Below are 19,966 nucleotides of genomic sequence, written 5' to 3' on the forward strand. Positions count from 1 at the left end.
GGATTAGTCGAGAGAGAACGAGAGAAAGTGTGTCATTTTAAATTTTACAATTTTATTCTTATTCAATATTTTAAAAATAAACATTAAATGATGGCTGGTCAATTTTATGCGACATTCTTTCTAGCTATGAACCCGCCATAACCATTTCTCAATAAAAAATAAGGGATTAGTGTTTGAAACTTTTTTTTTTATTATCTCAGATAATTTCATAAGCTTCGTATAAACTAATTAGAAATTTGAAGCGGGTTCAAGATTAATTCTTGCAAGAAGATACTACTGAGAATTAAACTCATGCTCTCGTTTACTCAATTTTCATATGTTAATTGAACTATCATAACAAATTTCTAGTTTAACCATGTTTTATAACAAATTCATTCATTTCTTCTTCTTTTTTCTTCTTAACACCACACTATTTTATTTTTTCTATTATTATTATTTTGGGATAACTTTATTTTCATCCGATGTTGTTACATGATTTATCACTTGACCTTCCTGTGTTTTTAAATTTGTCAGTTGTGATTACAAAAATTCATTTGACCTATCGCGGATTCAAAATATCACGTATTATTTAAATCTCTTACTGTCTTTTACATACACATGTATGTATGCACGTGCGCGCACACACGTATATATATATATATATATAATATTTATTTAAACGTAACATATACATGTTTGATTCATGATAAAAATAAATATTTTATTTGATTTAAATTCATTAAATATACAAATTTAAATCTCGTGGACTTATATTGTTATCAAAAAAATAAATTTAAGTTAAATATTATTTTATTTTATTTAATATTATTATCATATTTTAAAAAATTTAAATAAATAATTTATTTAACTAATACATCTTTAATTTATCTTGAATAATATTCTTAATTTTAAATATATTCTTTTACATAATTAAAAAAATTTAAGATGATTTTTAAAATAATTTAAAATATTTTTTCAATTTAAATCATTATTAATTAATATTATTAAAGTTTATTTGATAATATCACAATTATATTCTACTAACAAAATTTAGAAAAAATGAAGAATTTTATATTCATAAGATCATTAGGGTTTAATTGATTTATTTTTGTTACCACGATGGGAGTAAGTGAATGTTTGAAATCACACGAGTTAAATAATAAATTTATTTAATCACAATGACTATGAATGATAAGTTTGAAATCACAAGGGATTAAATGATATACTATTAAATCATAAGGGGTGAAAATGAAATTTTCCTTATTATTTTTTGGCAAACACGTGATAATATTTGAGAACAAATAATTTTATCCACACACATATTAATAAATATATTATTTAATTACAATTTGTCTTATGTCATTTATTTTTATATTTATAGGGTGTATTGGATTGGGATTTCAAATGATTTTTAATGGATTGTTTTTGGACAAAAATATTAATTGGTATTCAATTAGGATTTCAAAAAAATATTTTATAATTCGTACAAATCCGTTAGTATTCAATCCAGATTTTAAACAAAGGAAAAAATAATCTTATGATATTCAAAAATAAAAATCTGACAATTTTAATGAATTTTCGATTAGTGTGAATTTCGTGAGACTTTTTAGTGAGAAATATAAATAAGATTCTCATCTCATAATCTCAACATAACCCCTTGATTTTTTGAGATTTCTTTATTGCAGTGTCTTCTTCTTCCTTTAGCAGGTCGACCAGCTCGAAACCGGGTTCCACCACGGGAGCTTTGTCAAGGCTCAAAAATAGGTGATTTTTTAGCAATTTTCAACACAAAACAACGACCCAATATGATTTTTGTAACACCCCAAATTTCTAACAATTTATGAAACAATCTTATAATAAATAAATTGTCAAAATTCATTTTTTTTTTCACAATTATAATAATAGAAATATTGCGGAAGCTAATCAAAATCTAATTTGGGGAATGTTACCGCCGCACCTGTACAATGAACAGGTGCAAGGCTAAATTTATTACATTAAAATAAAACCAAAGACTAAAGTTTAAATAAAGGAAATATGTCTTATGCATTTATTTAAATCTCATAAATTTCTAAACTTAGAAACTAGCTTGAAATACTCGAGTCGTGATCCTCACTGTCCACAGCTAGCCCCATCCTTTGCAACATGCTTCACTGAAAATCTGCTCCCCCGCAGCCGCAGGATCATTGCAGTCAAACAAACACAAAAGTCAGCAAAGCTGGTAATCCTAATCAAAATACAATTAATATGAGTAATAACAAATTAAATCAAATGTCAAATAGTGTTCAAATCAATTCCACATTAATCAAATCAAATATCAATATAATAATCAAAATTCCATTATATAATATTTATCTTTATTAAGTTCATTTAATGTATTTGGTAATTATCAACTAATATATTTAGCACAACATTAGTCATAATATGATAATATTCACAACTCAATGACATTCTTCATAATCAAATCAAATAACAAATTTCATTATTAATAATGTTTAAGTTCATTATATTTAGTGGGAAGAGAACCATGGTAGACCCGGGAAACCCTGCCAGTCTACCCCGTGACCCGGGAAAAAACCACTGTTACCAGCCACGTATAATCAAAATTGGCCATAATCAATTCACATCTTCCTAGTGTGCACACATCTTCCCAAAGTTGCTACTAGTATCCCGGGAAACCCTGCCAGACACCACTTTGGAAAGAACGGATATAATCTTTTTCACATCAGTTTCACATCGGAGGCATAAAGCCCAAAAGTTGTGTTCATCACCTTGGGAGGTACCATCCCAAAGCTATCTTCCCACCATTAATTTATTACAAACACACACAATCAGGAAAGATTCAATCATAATTATTTATTCTTTAAGTATTATCATCTCTAAATGAGTTACTCAACGGCATTATAATTTTCCAAAGTATCATAATTCAAACAACTATTATCATAAATTCTCGAATTTATATAATAATTCAAATCTTCAACATCTATCATAGTAAAATCAAATCTGATCATCATAATAACTTTCCAATTTATTCAAGGATATGATAATTCAAATCTTCAACAGTCATCACAGTAAAATCCAAATCTGATCATTATCATAACTTTCCAATTTATTCAAGGATATGATAATTCAAATCTTCAACAGTCATCACAGTAAAATCCAAATCTGATCATTATCATAACTTTCCAATTTATTCAAGGATATGATAATTCAAATCTTCAACAGTCATCACAGTAAAATCCAAATCTGATCATCATCATAACTTTCCAATTTATTCAAGGATATAATAATTCAAATCTTCAACATTCATCATAGAAAAATCTAAATCCAATCATCGTCATTCAAATAATCCCATCACATCAATTATCATAGTTATTAATAATATAAATATTTAAATTCAATCATTAAAACACATATTTGGAAAGTTTTTCTTAAAGAGTAGTATAATTCCATAATTTTCATAATTATTCAATAAGATCCATATATTGCACATGAATTAAAAGTTTATATCATATATTGCACATAATCATAATTTCTGAAATAATAAAAAATTTCCAAAAATATTCTAATTATCATATGTAGTAATTTAAATTTAAAAAAAAACAAATACCTATATATATAGAAATGTTCATACCAAACTATTAAGAACATCTACGGATTACATATAAGGATTATGCCCAAATTTCATATAATAGAGATAACCTAAACACCTAAGGATTCAGATTACATCCAAGTTTTATATAAAAGAAATAACCTACGAATAGGATTACATATACCGAAATTCATATCAATATAATCTATGACTCTCTAGGGATAAGGATTACTATTAATAAACTTCAAACAAAATTATAACCTAAGGATTAGGATTACACATATCAAACATATAACTACCTAAAGATTAGGATTACACACAATAAAAATTTCATACACAACGAATCTACAACCACCTAGAGATTAGGATTACCTGGTCTCCGCGCTAACTTCTAGAAGAAAAGAGTAATTTGGGGTAGAGAACCGGTTGATAAAAAAAATATAAAGATTGAAAATAATTAAAATAAGCTTTTTGAAGAGAGAGAGTAGTAGAGGAGAGTGAATTGGTTTGGTTAAGCTAGGTCTCTATTTATAGTTGAAGTTTAGGGCTTATACATTACTGACTCAATGCTGACTCATCATATCTAAACAATATATGTTTGTTGACTCATTATATCTAAACAATTTATGTTTATTGACTCATCATATCTAAACAATATATGTTTGTTGACTAAACATCATATCTAAACAATTTATGTTTGTTGACTCATCATATCTAAACAATTTACTAATCAATCATTACTAATCAAACATAAATACATAAATCATCAATCAATTAATCATAATCAATATATATATATATATATATATATATATATATATATATATATATATATATTATCACATAAATCAAATAATATTACTATTATTATCTTACCTCTTATTATTTTAACTATTATTAACTCATTAATTAAAGATATTAAATACCAATATTATTAATTACAAAAATACTAAATATCATTATTATCCAAAAAATATTTATTATTATTATTATTTTATTAAAAGAAAATATAGGGTATTACATTCTACCCTTCTTAAAAGAAGTTTCGTCCTCGAAACTTAGAAGTTTGAGCTCCTCAAATTAACTTAAAGGCATAAGGTTAAAGTTAATAAAAATATGGGGGTATTACATTCTACCTTCCTTAAAAGAAGTTTTGTCCTCGAAACTTAATTAATTAATTTTTTTTTGAAACCCCTTTAAAAAAAATGTAAGCAAACATCAAAGAGTCATGCATAACCCGGCAAACAAGACAACATAGAATACAATAAATTTAAAGCACTGCAAATTAATGACTTGTTAACTTTAACCAAGCTAGAAAAAAAGTTTGGCGCTGAGTTAGTGGGGTTGGATACGTGTTCGATTCCCGCTGAATGCATTCTTGGGGAGGGGGCTGAACCTTTAGTCATCACTGTTCCCCCGCACTCCGGATTAGTCCCATAGCCGGCTCAAAGAGTCGAAGCTCGTGGGGATACCGGAGGGAGCCAACTCGTCTCAAAAAGAGATAATTAGGGTTGGGTAACTCCAAAAAAAGCTAGAAAAAAAGTTTCGAAACTGAATATCTTGTTTAAACAAATAGAAATTTTTATTACATATATTATCTTTCATTTGCTAGAAAAACTTTAATTATTTCAAGAACAACTCTAAAAGAAAGCTAATTACTTTTATTAAAATAAGAACGAGTTACAAAAGATAGCGTATATAAAAAAAAATGTTAAAGAATATTATCAATAATAATTTTAAATCACAAAATAATTCCAAACATATAATCATCGAAATTTCAAAGAAATAAATCATATTTAAAGGACAAGAAAAATAACCCTTCACTACCCATCTCTCGATTTATTTATTTACATTATGTCCTATTATTTTATTTCCTAATTTTTTTTTTTTATTTAACTCAGGGATCTTTGATCCCTCGAGTCAATATCAAAAGCAAACCCCAGCCGCAACCAGGGGCTCTGATACCATTTTGTAACACCCCAAATTTCTAACAATTTATGAAACAATCTTATAATAAATAAATTGTCAAAATTCATTTTTTTTTTTTTCACAATTATAATAATAGAAATATTGCGGAAGCTAATCAAAATCTAATTTGGGGAATGTTACCGCCGCACCTGTACAATGAACAGGTGCAAGGCTAAATTTATTACATTAAAATAAAACCAAAGACTAAAGTTTAAATAAAGGAAATATGTCTTATGCATTTATTTAAATCTCATAAATTTCTAAACTTAGAAACTAGCTTGAAATACTCGAGTCGTGATCCTCACTGTCCACAGCTAGCCCCATCCTTTGCAACATGCTTCACTGAAAATCTGCTCCCCCGCAGCCGCAGGATCATTGCAGTCAAACAAACACAAAAGTCAGCAAAGCTGGTAATCCTAATCAAAATACAATTAATATGAGTAATAACAAATTAAATCAAATGTCAAATAGTGTTCAAATCAATTCCACATTAATCAAATCAAATATCAATATAATAATCAAAATTCCATTATATAATATTTATCTTTATTAAGTTCATTTAATGTATTTGGTAATTATCAACTAATATATTTAGCACAACATTAGTCATAATATGATAATATTCACAACTCAATGACATTCTTCATAATCAAATCAAATAACAAATTTCATTATTAATAATGTTTAAGTTCGTTATATTTAGTGGGAAGAGAACCATGGTAGACCCGGGAAACCCTGCCAGTCTACCCTGTGACCCGGGAAACCCTGCCAGTCACAAACAAATCATATTGGCCATAATCAATTCACATCTTCCTAGTGTGCACACCTCTTCCCAAAGTTGCTACTAGTATCCCGGGAAACCCTGCCAGACACCACTTTGGAAAGAACGGATATAATCTTTTTCACATCAGTTTCACATCGGAGGCATAAAGCCCAAAAGTTGTGTTCATCACCTTGGGAGGTACCATCCCAAAGCTATCTTCCCACCATTAATTTATTACAAACACACACAATCAGGAAAGATTCAATCATAATTATTTATTCTTTAAGTATTATCATCTCTAAATGAGTTACTCAACGGCATTATAATTTTCCAAAGTATCATAATTCAAACAACTATTATCATAAATTCTCGAATTTATATAATAATTCAAATCTTCAGCATCTATCATAGTAAAATCCAAATCTGATCATCATAATAACTTTCCAATTTATTCAAGGATATGATAATTCAAATCTTCAACAGTCATCACAGTAAAATCCAAATCTGATCATTATCATAACTTTCCAATTTATTCAAGGATATGATAATTCAAATCTTCAACAGTCATCACAGTAAAATCCAAATCTGATCATTATCATAACTTTCCAATTTATTCAAGGATATAATAATTCAAATCTTCAACATTCATCATAGAAAAATCTAAATCCAATCATCGTCATTCAAATAATCCCATCACATCAATTATCATAGTTATTAATAATATAAATATTTAAATTCAATCATTAAAACACATATTTGGAAAGTTTTTCTTAAAGAGTAGTATAATTCCATAATTTTCATAATTATTCAATAAGATCCATATATTGCACATGAATTAAAAGTTTATATCATATATTGCACATAATCATAATTTCTGAAATAATAAAAAATTTCCAAAAATATTCTAATTATCATATGTAGTAATTTAAATTTAAAAAAAAACAAATACCTATATATATAGAAATGTTCATACCAAACTATTAAGAACATCTACGGATTACATATAAGGATTATGCCCAAATTTCATATAATAGAGATAACCTAAACACCTAAGGATTCAGATTACATCCAAGTTTTATATAAAAGAAATAACCTACGAATAGGATTACATATACCGAAATTCATATCAATATAATCTATGACTCTCTAGGGATAAGGATTACTATTAATAAACTTCAAACAAAATTATAACCTAAGGATTAGGATTACACATATCAAACATATAACTACCTAAAGATTAGGATTACACACAATAAAAATTTCATACACAACGAATCTACAACCACCTAGAGATTAGGATTACCTGGTCTCCGCGCTAACTTCTAGAAGAAAAGAGTAATTTGGGGTAGAGAACCGGTTGATAAAAAAAAATATAAAGATTGAAAATAATTAAAATAAGCTTTTTGGAGTGAGAAGAGAGAGAGTAGTAGAGGAGAGTGAATTGGTTTGGTTAAGCTAGGTCTCTATTTATAGTTGAAGTTTAGGGCTTATACATTACTGACTCAATGCTGACTCATCATATCTAAACAATATATGTTTGTTGACTCATTATATCTAAACAATTTATGTTTATTGACTCATCATATCTAAACAATATATGTTTGTTGACTCATCATATCTAAACAATTTATGTTTGTTGACTCATCATATCTAAACAATTTACTAATCAATCATTACTAATCAAACATAAATACATAAATCATCAATCAATTAATCATAATTTATCATCTAATATATATATATATATATATATATATATATATATATATATATATATATATATATATATTATCACATAAATCAAATAATATTACTATTATTATCTTACCTCTTATTATTTTAACTATTATTAACTCATTAATTAAAGATATTAAATACCAATATTATTAATTACAAAAATACTAAATATCATTATTATCCAAAAAATATTTATTATTATTATTATTTTATTAAAAGAAAATATAGGGTATTACAGGCCAGAATCAAGTTTCATGACTTAAATATGATTTGAAGGGGTAAACTCCCTATTTCATTCACCCAAATGCCAATCCAAACAAGCACTAACTTATTTGGTTTTACATTTCACTCCACTTTTTCAAATTCATTTTTGGTTCTTACCCTAAACTTGGTTATGGCGTAGAGCATAGAAATTCTTTATCTTTTTATACGGCACAAGTTTTTATTGATGTTTAATTCATGCATCATTAATATTATACATCTTTTCTAAATTAATAATATCTTTCCAAAAATATAAAATTATTAAAATATAATTTATGTTAATTATTAAGGTATACCACAAAAATAATAAAATCATAAAATAAGAAATCAATATGAATGAAGGAATTTTTTTTTCTTATCATACATTTCAAAGAGATTTTGATTATATTATAACTATTCAAATTACATTTATTATATTGAAATTGCTTTAATTTTAATAGGTTTTAACATGGTTACTTCCGAATAAATTTAAGTTTACAAATTAAGATGATTCAAAATTAAATTTTTAAAATGTAACCCAAACGAAATATTTTGAAGGAACATTTATTTATTTCTTTTTTTATATTACATTATTAGCAACGGTGAGGCCCCGAGCCATAATCCACTTCCTAAAATTATTCCAAGTAAAATTTATTATTATAATTATAAAGGAAGAAATTGACAAACAAAGCATCCCAGGCCACGAGACCATCTATCTTTATCCATACCTTTAAAAAAACTTATTTTTCAAACAATGAATTGGATGGGAAATTGCTTTTTTATGCTACATAAGATAAAAAGTACTTTTTTACACTCACATATAAAGAAATGAGACCCATTTATATATTTTTTCTCTCTTATATTCTCTCTCATCTCTGTGAGTGTAGAAAATTTTTATTATCTTATGTAACATAACAAAACAATTTCTCTAAATAAAAACGCAATAAAGTTTTTTGTCAAGAAGATAAAGACAGGTGGATAAGATACTGGCCGCTGAAACGGAATTAAAAAAAAACTTAATTGATACAGTTAGTTTGATTTTTATTGTATTTATTCGTTGTCTTCTTCGTGTTTCCACTGCTCATAGACAATTCCAAACTCTGATTAAACATATTTTAAAGGAGAGCCGACAGTAATGACGGTTTTGGATCATGCAACTAAGATTCCATTATTGAGTCTAGAGTTAATAAATTATTTAATTTACATAAAAAAGGTAATAGCATGGTCCTATTTCAATTTAAAAGTAAAATTAATTATGTGAAGAATGATTATAATTTTTAAAGGTATGCATATCATTACTTATTTGATTATTATCATTAAATATATACGGCGATTAGCCAATAAATATAGCTCTAGCTCCTCCGATTGACATATAATGGAATTTGCAGATACACTTCTCCTTATTCAACACGTGCCCCTTCAATTATACACCGAGCATTGGCTGTGGAGTGAACAATCATGTTGTCTTCTTTGGGCCTAACAATCTATGTAAATATATATATATATATATATATATATATATATATATATATATATATATATATATAGTAATATAGTAAAATTATTTCTGCAGTCGTTTTACGTACAACAACGACAGATGTATGATTATGATTCTTCACATTTAATGCTTTCATCCTTTGTATGGTTATGATTTCCTGCATTTAATTCTTTTAAATATATATATATATATATATATATATATATATATATATATATATGATAAATATTTGATTGTTGCACGTACAGCAGCGGCAGAAATGTAAACTCCTATATATATAGAAAAACATTTTTCCGGCTACTTAAGATAAATTTATCTCAAGCTATCCCGAAATTACATTGTTTTGTTTATTTATTTTCTTGTATTAATTGATTCATCTTTAAATAATTATTATTACCTTTTTCTCTCTCTTCCTTTATCACTATTGATTTAATTGCCAGAGATAAAGTTATTTCAAGTAACTTGAGAAACGATAAACCCATATATATATATATATATATATATATATATATATATATATGGGATAAGATCAACTTACACCGGTGTAAGAATAATAAATCTTACACCAAATCTTAACCGTTGATTTTCGCGCATCCAATAGTTGAGATTTATTGGGAATTAAAAATTAATTAATGAGTGAGACCTAATAAATTTTAACCGTTATATGTATAAAATCAATTATTAAGATTTGGTGTAAGATTTATTATTCTTACACCGGTGTAAGATGATCCTGCCCCTATATATATATATATATATATATATATATATATATATATATATATATATAGGGATAGGATTCTAAGATTCTTTGACACCGATGTCAAATTTTAAAATTTGATACCAAATTCTTACCTTTGATTTCCGTCAACGATTATCATTTATTAAAAATCAAACTTGTTAATTAATATTAATTTCCAATAAATGATAACTGTTGATTGATGAAAATCAACAAATAAAATTTGGTATCAAAGAATCTCTCTCTCTCTCTCTCTCTATATATATATATATATATATATATATATATATATATAGGTAGGATCCTTTGACACCAGTGTTAAATTTGAAATTTGACACCTCATCTGATAGTCGTTAGATAAAAAAAAATCAATGGTGTCAAATGCTTACAAATCAGAGTCGTTGATTTTTTTGATCTAACGACTATCAGATGAGGTATCAAATTTCAAATTTGACACTGGTGTCAAAGATCCTACCTCATATATATATATATATATATATATATATATATATATATATATATATATATATAGCACCGTTGTTGCTGTAAAAAAACTTATACGACAACACATAAAAAAATCAGGATATACCGATGGATCTTGGGCTCTTTTTTTTTTTCTTAAACGAATGAGTTCCACTTTTTTGTATGTATTACAAAAAAAAATCATGACAGCAGAAAAAATGAACCATGGCATAAAAGAAATTCTATTAGCAAACTCTTTATTGCATCAACCATTTACAAGAAGTAGCCTTGCCGGGCAGGGAGCTTCACTTTCTTCCTTTTTATCGTCTTTTTACATGATAGGAGATAAACAGATATTTTATTGATAGAGAAAGGAAAGAAAAAATGATACTTTACTAAGTAACGGTAATGGTAAGAAACCTGAACACCAACCCCATATACAAAGCCACATGGTGCTGTCAACCCCATTATGAAAGGAGAAGACAAGTTTCTGGGTGCTGCTTGATCTGTTGCTTAGTCTGTTGCTGGGACCAATATGCGTGGGCAGTTAGGACCCTGTCCAAAAGTTCTTGAGGAACAGGCTCTCCCCTTCTTTGCTGAGGGGATATTCTTGCCGTGTGCACCAAGGTTTTCCATTTATCCTGCACTATCCCACACCCAAATCACATGCCAACACTTTTATCCGTGATAAATAAGGAAACCAAAATAGATACTAATGAAAATGACCTTGTACTTTGCTTTAGGATCCCATCACTATCTTACAATATTTTTCTTTTAAAAAAAGGAGAGACAATATGATAAATGAAAATTCAAATTAGCTACAAAGAGCATTAGGCATATGAACATGCATAGCAAAAGTCGTGTCTGATTAATATTAGAAGGAACCCTTAGGGTACCAACCAAAGCAAGAAACCACTAATGAAGCAATAAATAGCTTACCAAAATATAAAGGCAATTACTTGCCTCAACACAACTACTATATTGTTTTTAAATAGATGGGGAAGAAGAAAGCGTGCCACCCAACAACCTCAAGTGTGGCAGCCACGTTCTATTCCACAATCCATTTGAGCAAGAATAAGATCCAATAAGAAATAAGAACGTTGCTATGCACAAGGATCACAAAAGTTCTTTTTTTTTTTTTTTACCTTCAAATCAACGTATGTCCGATGCTTTGCATTATCAAAAGCACGAAGTTTAACATCACGCCACCTGATTTTTTCCAAAAAAGATAAAAATATCTATATAAAGGGATTGTCAAAAGGAAATACAAAATCACACTTGCTAAGTAGTTGAGTTATGCACACAACGTACTAAATACTACTGTTATTCACTTAGTAATGTAAAACTTACCTTCCAGTTCCGAGTTTCTCAACTGCTTGAACCAGTGCTTCCACTTCTGCAACAGAAAAAGGCCTACGAATTCGGCGCTGCACGATCTCAGTTCGCTTTGACTTCTGGTGCACAGGTAACATAGCTAGTGCCTCCATACCCAATTCAGGAATAGTAATCAGTTCTCTGGAATCTGTCAGTTTTTTTTCAACTGATGTGTTGATAGGAGAAGTTGCTGAATCATGATCACTTTCAACAAGGTTACCTAAATTAATTACTCGATGCTCAGGTAACTTGTCAGAAAAGTCCTGAATCCTTTGATGAACTACCGCAGGACTGGAAGAACACCTGAATATCAATTATCATTTTTTAAGATTAAAACTGGAATAACAATTATAGAAAAACAAGATAAAATGATACTAGAAAGTAGAAAAACACATTTAATGCAGTATATTGTGTTAGTTACACATAATTCACGTAATGTGAGGTGGGCCATAGATTTTGATGAAGAAAAAGGAGAGAAAGAGAAAGCAAAAGGAACTTTGTTGATCGATGTTATGTGACATATGTGAGGGAAATATTATGTGGAAGTAACATTTCCATGAAAACATCTCGAAGGAAAAATGCAGAGGGAGTGAATTCTAGTTCAAGTAATGGAAAACATTAATGCATTCAATTGGAAGTTATGCATTACCGTATTAAAGGCTGAGGCATGTCCGCAATAGGAACATTGAGAGAATCTGTAGCACATGCGGGTTGTAGGTTTTGTGAAGAATTAGGCTCCAGGGTAAAGCCCAAAGCATCAAGCTGGTTATCATGAGAAATTCCAGTCTGAAGTAGAGTTTTACTGTCATCTCTAACCTTCTTTCCATGGAGAATCACACCAACACGCAATCCACCTCCCAGTACAGCAGTCACTGCCTCCATTGCTGTCCTCTGCAGACCAAAATTTTGTAAGAGTTGCAGCCCAATTTGAATGGAACATGGAATAATGACCATACCACATGATAGAAGAAGCATGTCAAGAATACTAGACACAGAAACAGATCCATCCATCATTAACATCTAATCTAAATACAGTGGAGGATGATTATGTATATGGAAGAATAGAATTTTACTATACCTTCAAGGACCCAATGGTTGCAGTTTCTGGAATCTCAATAAAAAGCTCTGGCACTCTAAATGATTTGATCCTAAGCTTCACTGATTAAAAATAAAGACATCTTCATGTAAGAACCCCTTTGAAGACATCAGTCAAGTCAAAGTGTACATAAAGAATCACTCCCTCAATCTTCCCATACCATGAGAATCTCTAGATCGTAATGAAGGATGTTGATGTGCTTCCAAGGATGACATTCCAGGATCTGCATCAAAGATTTATAATTTATTTAGCAAAAGATTCCCGAGACCATTTAATCCAGTGGCCAAATAAAATCAATTGAATAGGAGGAAGACATTTAGAGTAAAACCTTCGCACATCCTAGAATATGAACAAGAAACACCTTGATTTATGTCGTTCCCAGGTGAATAATAATTCCCACCACTTCTGATAAATCCGTCAGAATTTGAAACAGAGCTACAGTGAAAAAGCTTCCTCTTTTTGAAAGGAATATTCATTTGAGACCTTTGGTGTTTATAATAGTTCTTCCTACTGCTGTAAACTGGCTTCAAATTTCCATCCAAAACTAACACGTTTTCAATTGAAAAACAGATTAGTAAACAAGCAAAGAAGCATGATGGGTGAAGAAACAAGAAAGCCAGCAATTTCATACAATAAGCATGAACTCACCACTGTTAGAAAGTGTATCATGCTTTGAATCTAGAGCAACTTTCCGATATTTAGAAGCCACTTTTTTCCTTATTCTTTGATCACCTATACATGTCATTGGCCTAAAGGGCTTTATTTTGGTACTAGGGTGAGCACACCCAGAAAAGTTTTCGTCATCATCTCTACTAACTATTGGTACATTGTCGCAACCTTTGGACAATGAGCTACAAGGCATGCTGTCATCATACCCAGACAACTTGGCATTGCCACCTGAACTAATCAGTGTAGGACGTTTTTCATCCAAGGGATCCTCAAAACAGCACATCCCAGTTCCAGTACCAATTGGCACCTTCTCAAACTTATGCAGCTCATCCTTTACTTTACTTACATCACCATCTAACTTGCTACCACTACTCTCTGGACACCCAGAGGAACCTAATTCAACTTTGCTAGTAAAATTTTCCATTTCATTATGATTTTTTCCACCCACCAATATCTCAGCATTAAACTTCTCCGAGCAACTAGAACTTGTTACTATAGAAGCAATGCATGAATGGCCATCAATTTCAGGATGTGAGAGTTCCTTCAAACAGCAATTTTGATTGTATACTTGTGAAGAAAGATTAGGAAAACATTTTCTGTCACAAACTCCTTCATCAGAAAGCTCAGGTTTGAAAGGCTTATTTGCATCCGGGCTCCCTTCTTTGATAAATCCATGCTGACATTTTCTGTCACAACTTACATCATCAGAAAGCTCAGCTTTGAATGGTTTGTTAGCATCCTGACACTCTTCTTTCACAAATCCATGCCAATCCTTTTCTGATGATCTATCAGTAGACATGGTTGGATTCTGTTTCGCTTGCAACAAATTGTCAGCTACGGTGGCCAATAAGTCAAAAGCATACATTTGACTTTCTTCCACCCTTCTTTGAAATGTAGCCCTCCTCTATGAAGCATCAAAAAAACAAAATTACATGGATTGTTTTCATAATCAGTAAGTAAATAGATAGTAGTAATCAGCCACAGATGAGAAGCAGAACTTATTTACCCTAGCTGATCGGGTAGCTCGACGCTTGGTTGGCACCTGATAGCCATTAAATCCATAGTCTAGCCTCTTCTGTACCACCATATCTCAGGAACCATGCCAAAAAAGGATCGATCAAACGCAAAACATCAGCAATTCAATACCCATTGTCAGATAAACATGAACTGCGAGTTGCTTGACTCCACCAGTCTCAATTTGAAAGCCTGACAGTAAACGCCCATTAGTGATGGCTCAGATGCATTATAGTGAACTAGTATAATATATCAAACCAATGGAAGCCGGGAAATATCAACATTTATGAAGAAAATCAAGTGCATTTTTACATTTACGAAAACAATCTTTCACAGTTTAAGCAACAAAACTCCAACTTTAGGTTCAAGCCTAGCTCAGATTCCAAGGCCCTCAGTCTCATGAAACCAAATTGGACGTTCAAACAATCCCAACTAGTACTATTAGGAAGCCAATTCAGTTACTTCCACTGGATCCAAGCACCTCAATGATAAAGGCCATTGATTGAAAATGTGTATATGTATGTAATCCTCTCACCAAACGGGAAAATAAGTGCATAATACTAAAAAAAATAAAACCTTTGCACAGAGGAGTAAACAATGAAAACAGATTCAGATGAAGAGCAACATAATTCAGCTGGGAGTAAGATATAATTTGCAATAATAAATTCCATAAAGAACAGTTTCTGAAAACTCCAAACGTGAAATAAAAAAGAAAAAGGAGAAAAAAAAAATTATGGGACATAAAGAAGTTTAAACAAAAACATAAAGGGATTCCAAAACAAGGCCAGATTCCAGACACGTCCACGAGAAGAGAACTAAACAAAATTCAGACCAAGATCATAAAAAGCGATCTAAAATCTCGGAAGAAGATCGATCTCAGAAAATAACCAATTCACCAACCAAAAGCAAAGCATAAGTCATCACGTGCAGCCGAGAAATCAGAGATCAAATCATCACAACCTCGAATTAAAGAAGATGAAGATCAATCAAACCAAAGGAGGTCCGAAACTTAGAAGCAGAAAGGGATAAATGAAACAAAACAACTCATGAATTGTGAAATATGAGAGCAAACTCTGGTCGGGAACTGAAAATTCATGTGTCAGAACCACAAAACAGTCCTCAAATAACATCATACGTCAAAATTCCAACTTCTTCCGGAACCAACGTCATCCCAAACCCCAAGGATAAACCCGTCAGTTAAAAACCGAGAGAGAGAGAGGAAAATTTGCGTATTTTAGTGAAACAAAACCCATCAAAGTTCAACATGATCACCTCTTGGTTGGCACAGGTTGTCGTTCAAAGATCAAATCTTTAACTCACAAAGAATGGAAATTTGAGCAAATTTATGGAATTTTCAGGCAAATGTGAGATCGGCGAATTATCAGAGAATTCAAAGTGGAAAAGATTCCAACCCAAAATTATTTTCTCTCATTTTAGCAGGAAAACTCGATTTTAGTGGGTACCCATTTTCAAATTCGTTTGGTTTGTGTGTGTGATCGTGTTGTGTTGTTCTCTCATTCTGAATTATGGATCGCTAAAAGTAAAACCCTGTGAAAACCACGAACGCGTGGCTTAAACCCCAAGGCTTTTATATTATAGCATTGATCCATCATGTGTCACCGGAGCTATCGGGTTTTGCAGGGAATGGCACCGGAAATAGTAGGTTAATGGTAGCACGTAAAGACCGGTTCCACGCAATTGCCACTGATGTCGACACGTGTTTACCCTTTGGATCCTGTGGCTCCTTCTGGTCCGCACGATCGTGAAAGACGCTCGCTCACTCACTCGCATATTCATAATATTATTCCCTTTTTTTAATTTTTTATAAGTTTTTACTTTGCTCTAATTAATTAGAGTTCGGAGGACATTGATTTGTAATTAGGGGCATTTTTTTGTCACTTCACTACATCACCCACAATAATACGCTTTTTATTTTAGTGGGGAGGATGGGTGGGAATCCTAGAAAGTAAGTCTAAGATACTTTGTATTTTTTAAACTTTGTGTTACTTTCATCCTCTTTTATTTTATTTGAGAGCAGCTATACTTATTATTATTTTATATTTATTATTTTTATTACTTGATTAGTTATCGTTGGATCAATTTGAAATTAATGATTGAAAAAATTAATTATCTTTGATTCAATGATAACTAATCAAATAATAAAAATAATAAGACTAAAATATTAGTAAATATAACCTTTCTGTGCTTAATACACTTTTCTATAAATTATATCACCACACATTTGACAGAGGTGATAAAATTAAAATGTGAATTTGTCAAAGTTAAATTAATTATAATTAAATAATAAAAATTTTATAAATATAAATAATGTATTTACAATTATATGAGCAATATTATTATTTTTTATATATTTAAGGAACTGTGAAAGAACATTTTTTCAACCCCGTGATAAAGAACAAACACAAAACGAACTATATTCAAGACTCAAATCAGCGTTCTACAAATACAAAATGAAGTTTGGTGGATACTCAACACAACAGCTAAGAGTAAGAGAACAACACCTGAGCATGTTGGGCTCAATAATTAGCCACCATACGCAGGACATTTGATACAAGAGAACCAAAACGCAGTCAGATTAGGTTTCCGAATAATTACCGTTTTAAGAAAAATCTACTAACCCTTAATCACTATTATCGAGGGGGTGTAATTAGGCTAAATTTTGGCCTAAAATCTTGAGCCTATTTGATGTGATATATAAGACCTGATAGTATAAGCTTATACTATATGTTATGATATTTTTAATTATTTGGTGTGACCCAGAATTTTTTTTTTTTTATATCTGCACACTTAGGGCAGGGGTTCAGGGGCAACGTCCCGAAAGATTACTTTTAAAGAAAATTTCAAAACAACCAAAGTTTTAAAGAAATAATCGATAATGATAATTAAAAAATAAATAAACACCACAGAAAGACATTTGTAAAATATAGTATAATTGTAGAGATTAATTGATCAAAAACTCACCTCTATCAATGTCTATTTGATCCAAAGTTGACCACTTTTGCGCTTCACAAAAAAACATGAAAAATCCCGTGCGATTCTCCTCCACTTGATGAAGATTAAATTTCAGGAATCATTGATGTCTATTAAAGTTTGGAGCTAATAAGGTTTATGTTTCAAAAAAAGAAGAAGAGACAAAGCAACAGGGTAGGGTTTAAGCTTTAAGCTTTTAATCATAGGGTTGTTTGGGTTGGGCCCATGTTAGTTAAAAAATTCGTGATTTTACAAATTTTTTTAATCAAAACGATTTCATCAAAATTCCAAACGTTTTTATGATTTTAAGATTTTTTATGATTTTTTTTACGTTAGGATTTTACGTTTTACGATTTTTTATCCTCCTTCCGATTTTAGGTAAAATCCCGATTTTAAGTTGGGCCTATGTTTACTTTTTTCTTTTCAATCTTCCTAAAATTTTTTTTACTTGACCTAAATCACCCACCCCTTTGAAAAAAAAAAAAAGAATTCTCAAACTTTTGTGCCAGTGCAGACAATGGCAACAATGTGTGTCCCCATTGGTGTGACCATCGTATAGTATAAGTATAGACAGTAGGATCCCTTTATACATCAAAATGATGTATAACTTAATCAGGCCTGGGAGGGTAGATTAGGCCTGATAAGAGATTGATGTATTAACTAATGCAATTCTCAAGAATTAATATATTATTTTAATATTAGTATATTAAAATAAAATAATTTTTTAATATATAATTTTTTAAAATTTTGGAGATTTTTGTTTTTGTAAAAGTTAATATATTTTTTGGGCACACTAATAAATAGATTTCTATAAAAATTAATATCATCTGGTATACTTGGAAGAATTATATAAATTCATTATTAAAAGGTATTTTTGTCAAAAATATTTATTTTTATCCTATCTAGTATTATACAATGCATTACCAAATATTGAATTATATTATCTCATACAATATCATACCAAACGCTGGATAATATTAAAATTTAATCAGGTCTTATACAATCAGATCTCATACTATCATGTCTTATACTATCATGCCTTATCATATACTGTGTACCAAACATACCCTAAGTCTAACCTAACTTGTTAGCTTATGTAGGTCCAAATTCAAGTCTGGTCTGACTTATATTTTAAAAAAAAAATCTTGGCATAGGCCTGATAGCCTGTTTAAGCCTAATAAACATTTCATAATTAAAAAACAATTAAAATAAGAGTTTGGTGTTTGTCATTTTAAATGACATAATAAGTTATCTCATTTTAAGAGAGAGATAGACACAAGAAATGAAAATCATGGGAGAAAAAGTGAGTGATTTTTTAATTTAAATTTTAAATAAAAAAATATTTTCTTGTGTCTATCTCTCTCTTAGAATGACATAACTTTATGTCATTTAAAATGATAAACATTTTTTCCTTAAAATAATAATATTTTATTATTTAAAATCACTAAAATAATAATTTTATTTATTTTATTTAAAATATGTAATATGATATAGGTCGAACTTTAAGTTTATAAGCCCGATATATATAAAAAAAGTTTATGACCTATTTTTTAAATAGATTTTTTTAAAAGTTTAAACCTATTATATTTGACAATTTATAATAAGCCAAAACTAATTTAATACAAACTAGGCGACCTACTAATTCATTTATACCCCTACTCTTATCGCTTTACTATGTCCATGTTCCGCACCCTTAACTACCGAGCAAAGTGAAAACATTTTCTTTTAGCAAAGAATTCACCATTGTGAGCATTGTTAACATCATGAATCTTCGTAACACGTTTTTGGATTAAATTTAAAATATTATATAATTAATTAAATCTTAGCCGTAGCGTTGCAAACAACTCTCC

The 19,966-nt window shown here is 29.7% G+C and overlaps 1 protein-coding gene across 4 annotated transcripts; it reads right to left on the reverse strand.

Moving 5' to 3' along the window:
• Positions 1 to 11,246: 11,246 nt before the first annotated feature.
• On the reverse strand, positions 11,247 to 16,635 carry LOC133303487 (telomere repeat-binding protein 5-like). 4 transcript variants are annotated; one of them, XM_061503404.1, is made up of 10 exons: positions 16,398 to 16,635; positions 15,118 to 15,317; positions 14,091 to 15,015; positions 13,804 to 13,986; positions 13,603 to 13,665; positions 13,425 to 13,504; positions 12,996 to 13,237; positions 12,323 to 12,649; positions 12,118 to 12,181; positions 11,247 to 11,613 (listed from the first exon to the last, which is right to left on the reverse strand). In XM_061503404.1, exons 2-10 carry the CDS (start codon positions 15,196 to 15,198, stop codon positions 11,440 to 11,442), a joined length of 2,139 nt encoding a protein of 712 aa, XP_061359388.1. In that variant the 5' UTR covers positions 15,199 to 15,317; positions 16,398 to 16,635; the 3' UTR covers positions 11,247 to 11,439. The 4 variants fall into 4 exon arrangements, with proteins under 4 accessions (XP_061359388.1, XP_061359385.1, XP_061359387.1 ...); XM_061503401.1 differs by having other exon boundaries at positions 13,771 to 13,986; XM_061503403.1 differs by lacking the exon at positions 16,398 to 16,635 and adding an exon at positions 16,026 to 16,047 and having other exon boundaries at positions 13,771 to 13,986.
• Positions 16,636 to 19,966: the final 3,331 nt, after the last annotated feature.

Source organism: Gastrolobium bilobum, unplaced genomic scaffold (genome assembly GCF_033153095.1).
Source record: "Gastrolobium bilobum isolate Gb01-03AN ecotype WA unplaced genomic scaffold, APGP_CSIRO_Gbil_v1 utg4957, whole genome shotgun sequence".
Taxonomy (NCBI): domain Eukaryota; kingdom Viridiplantae; phylum Streptophyta; class Magnoliopsida; order Fabales; family Fabaceae; genus Gastrolobium; species Gastrolobium bilobum.

What these genes read in the sequence shown, in the direction of transcription:
- LOC133303487 (XM_061503401.1), bottom strand. Translation starts at nt 15,198, where the DNA reads ATGGTGGTACAGAAGAGGCTAGACTATGGATTTAATGGCTATCAGGTG. An exon ending in ACGATCTAGAGATTCTCATG is followed by an intron (nt 13,505 to 13,602) that starts GTATGGGAAGAT and finishes ATTTTTAATCAG; the next exon opens with TGAAGCTTAGGATCAAATCA. An exon ending in ATGCCTCAGCCTTTAATACG is followed by an intron (nt 12,650 to 12,995) that starts GTAATGCATAAC and finishes ATTGATATTCAG; the next exon opens with GTGTTCTTCCAGTCCTGCGG.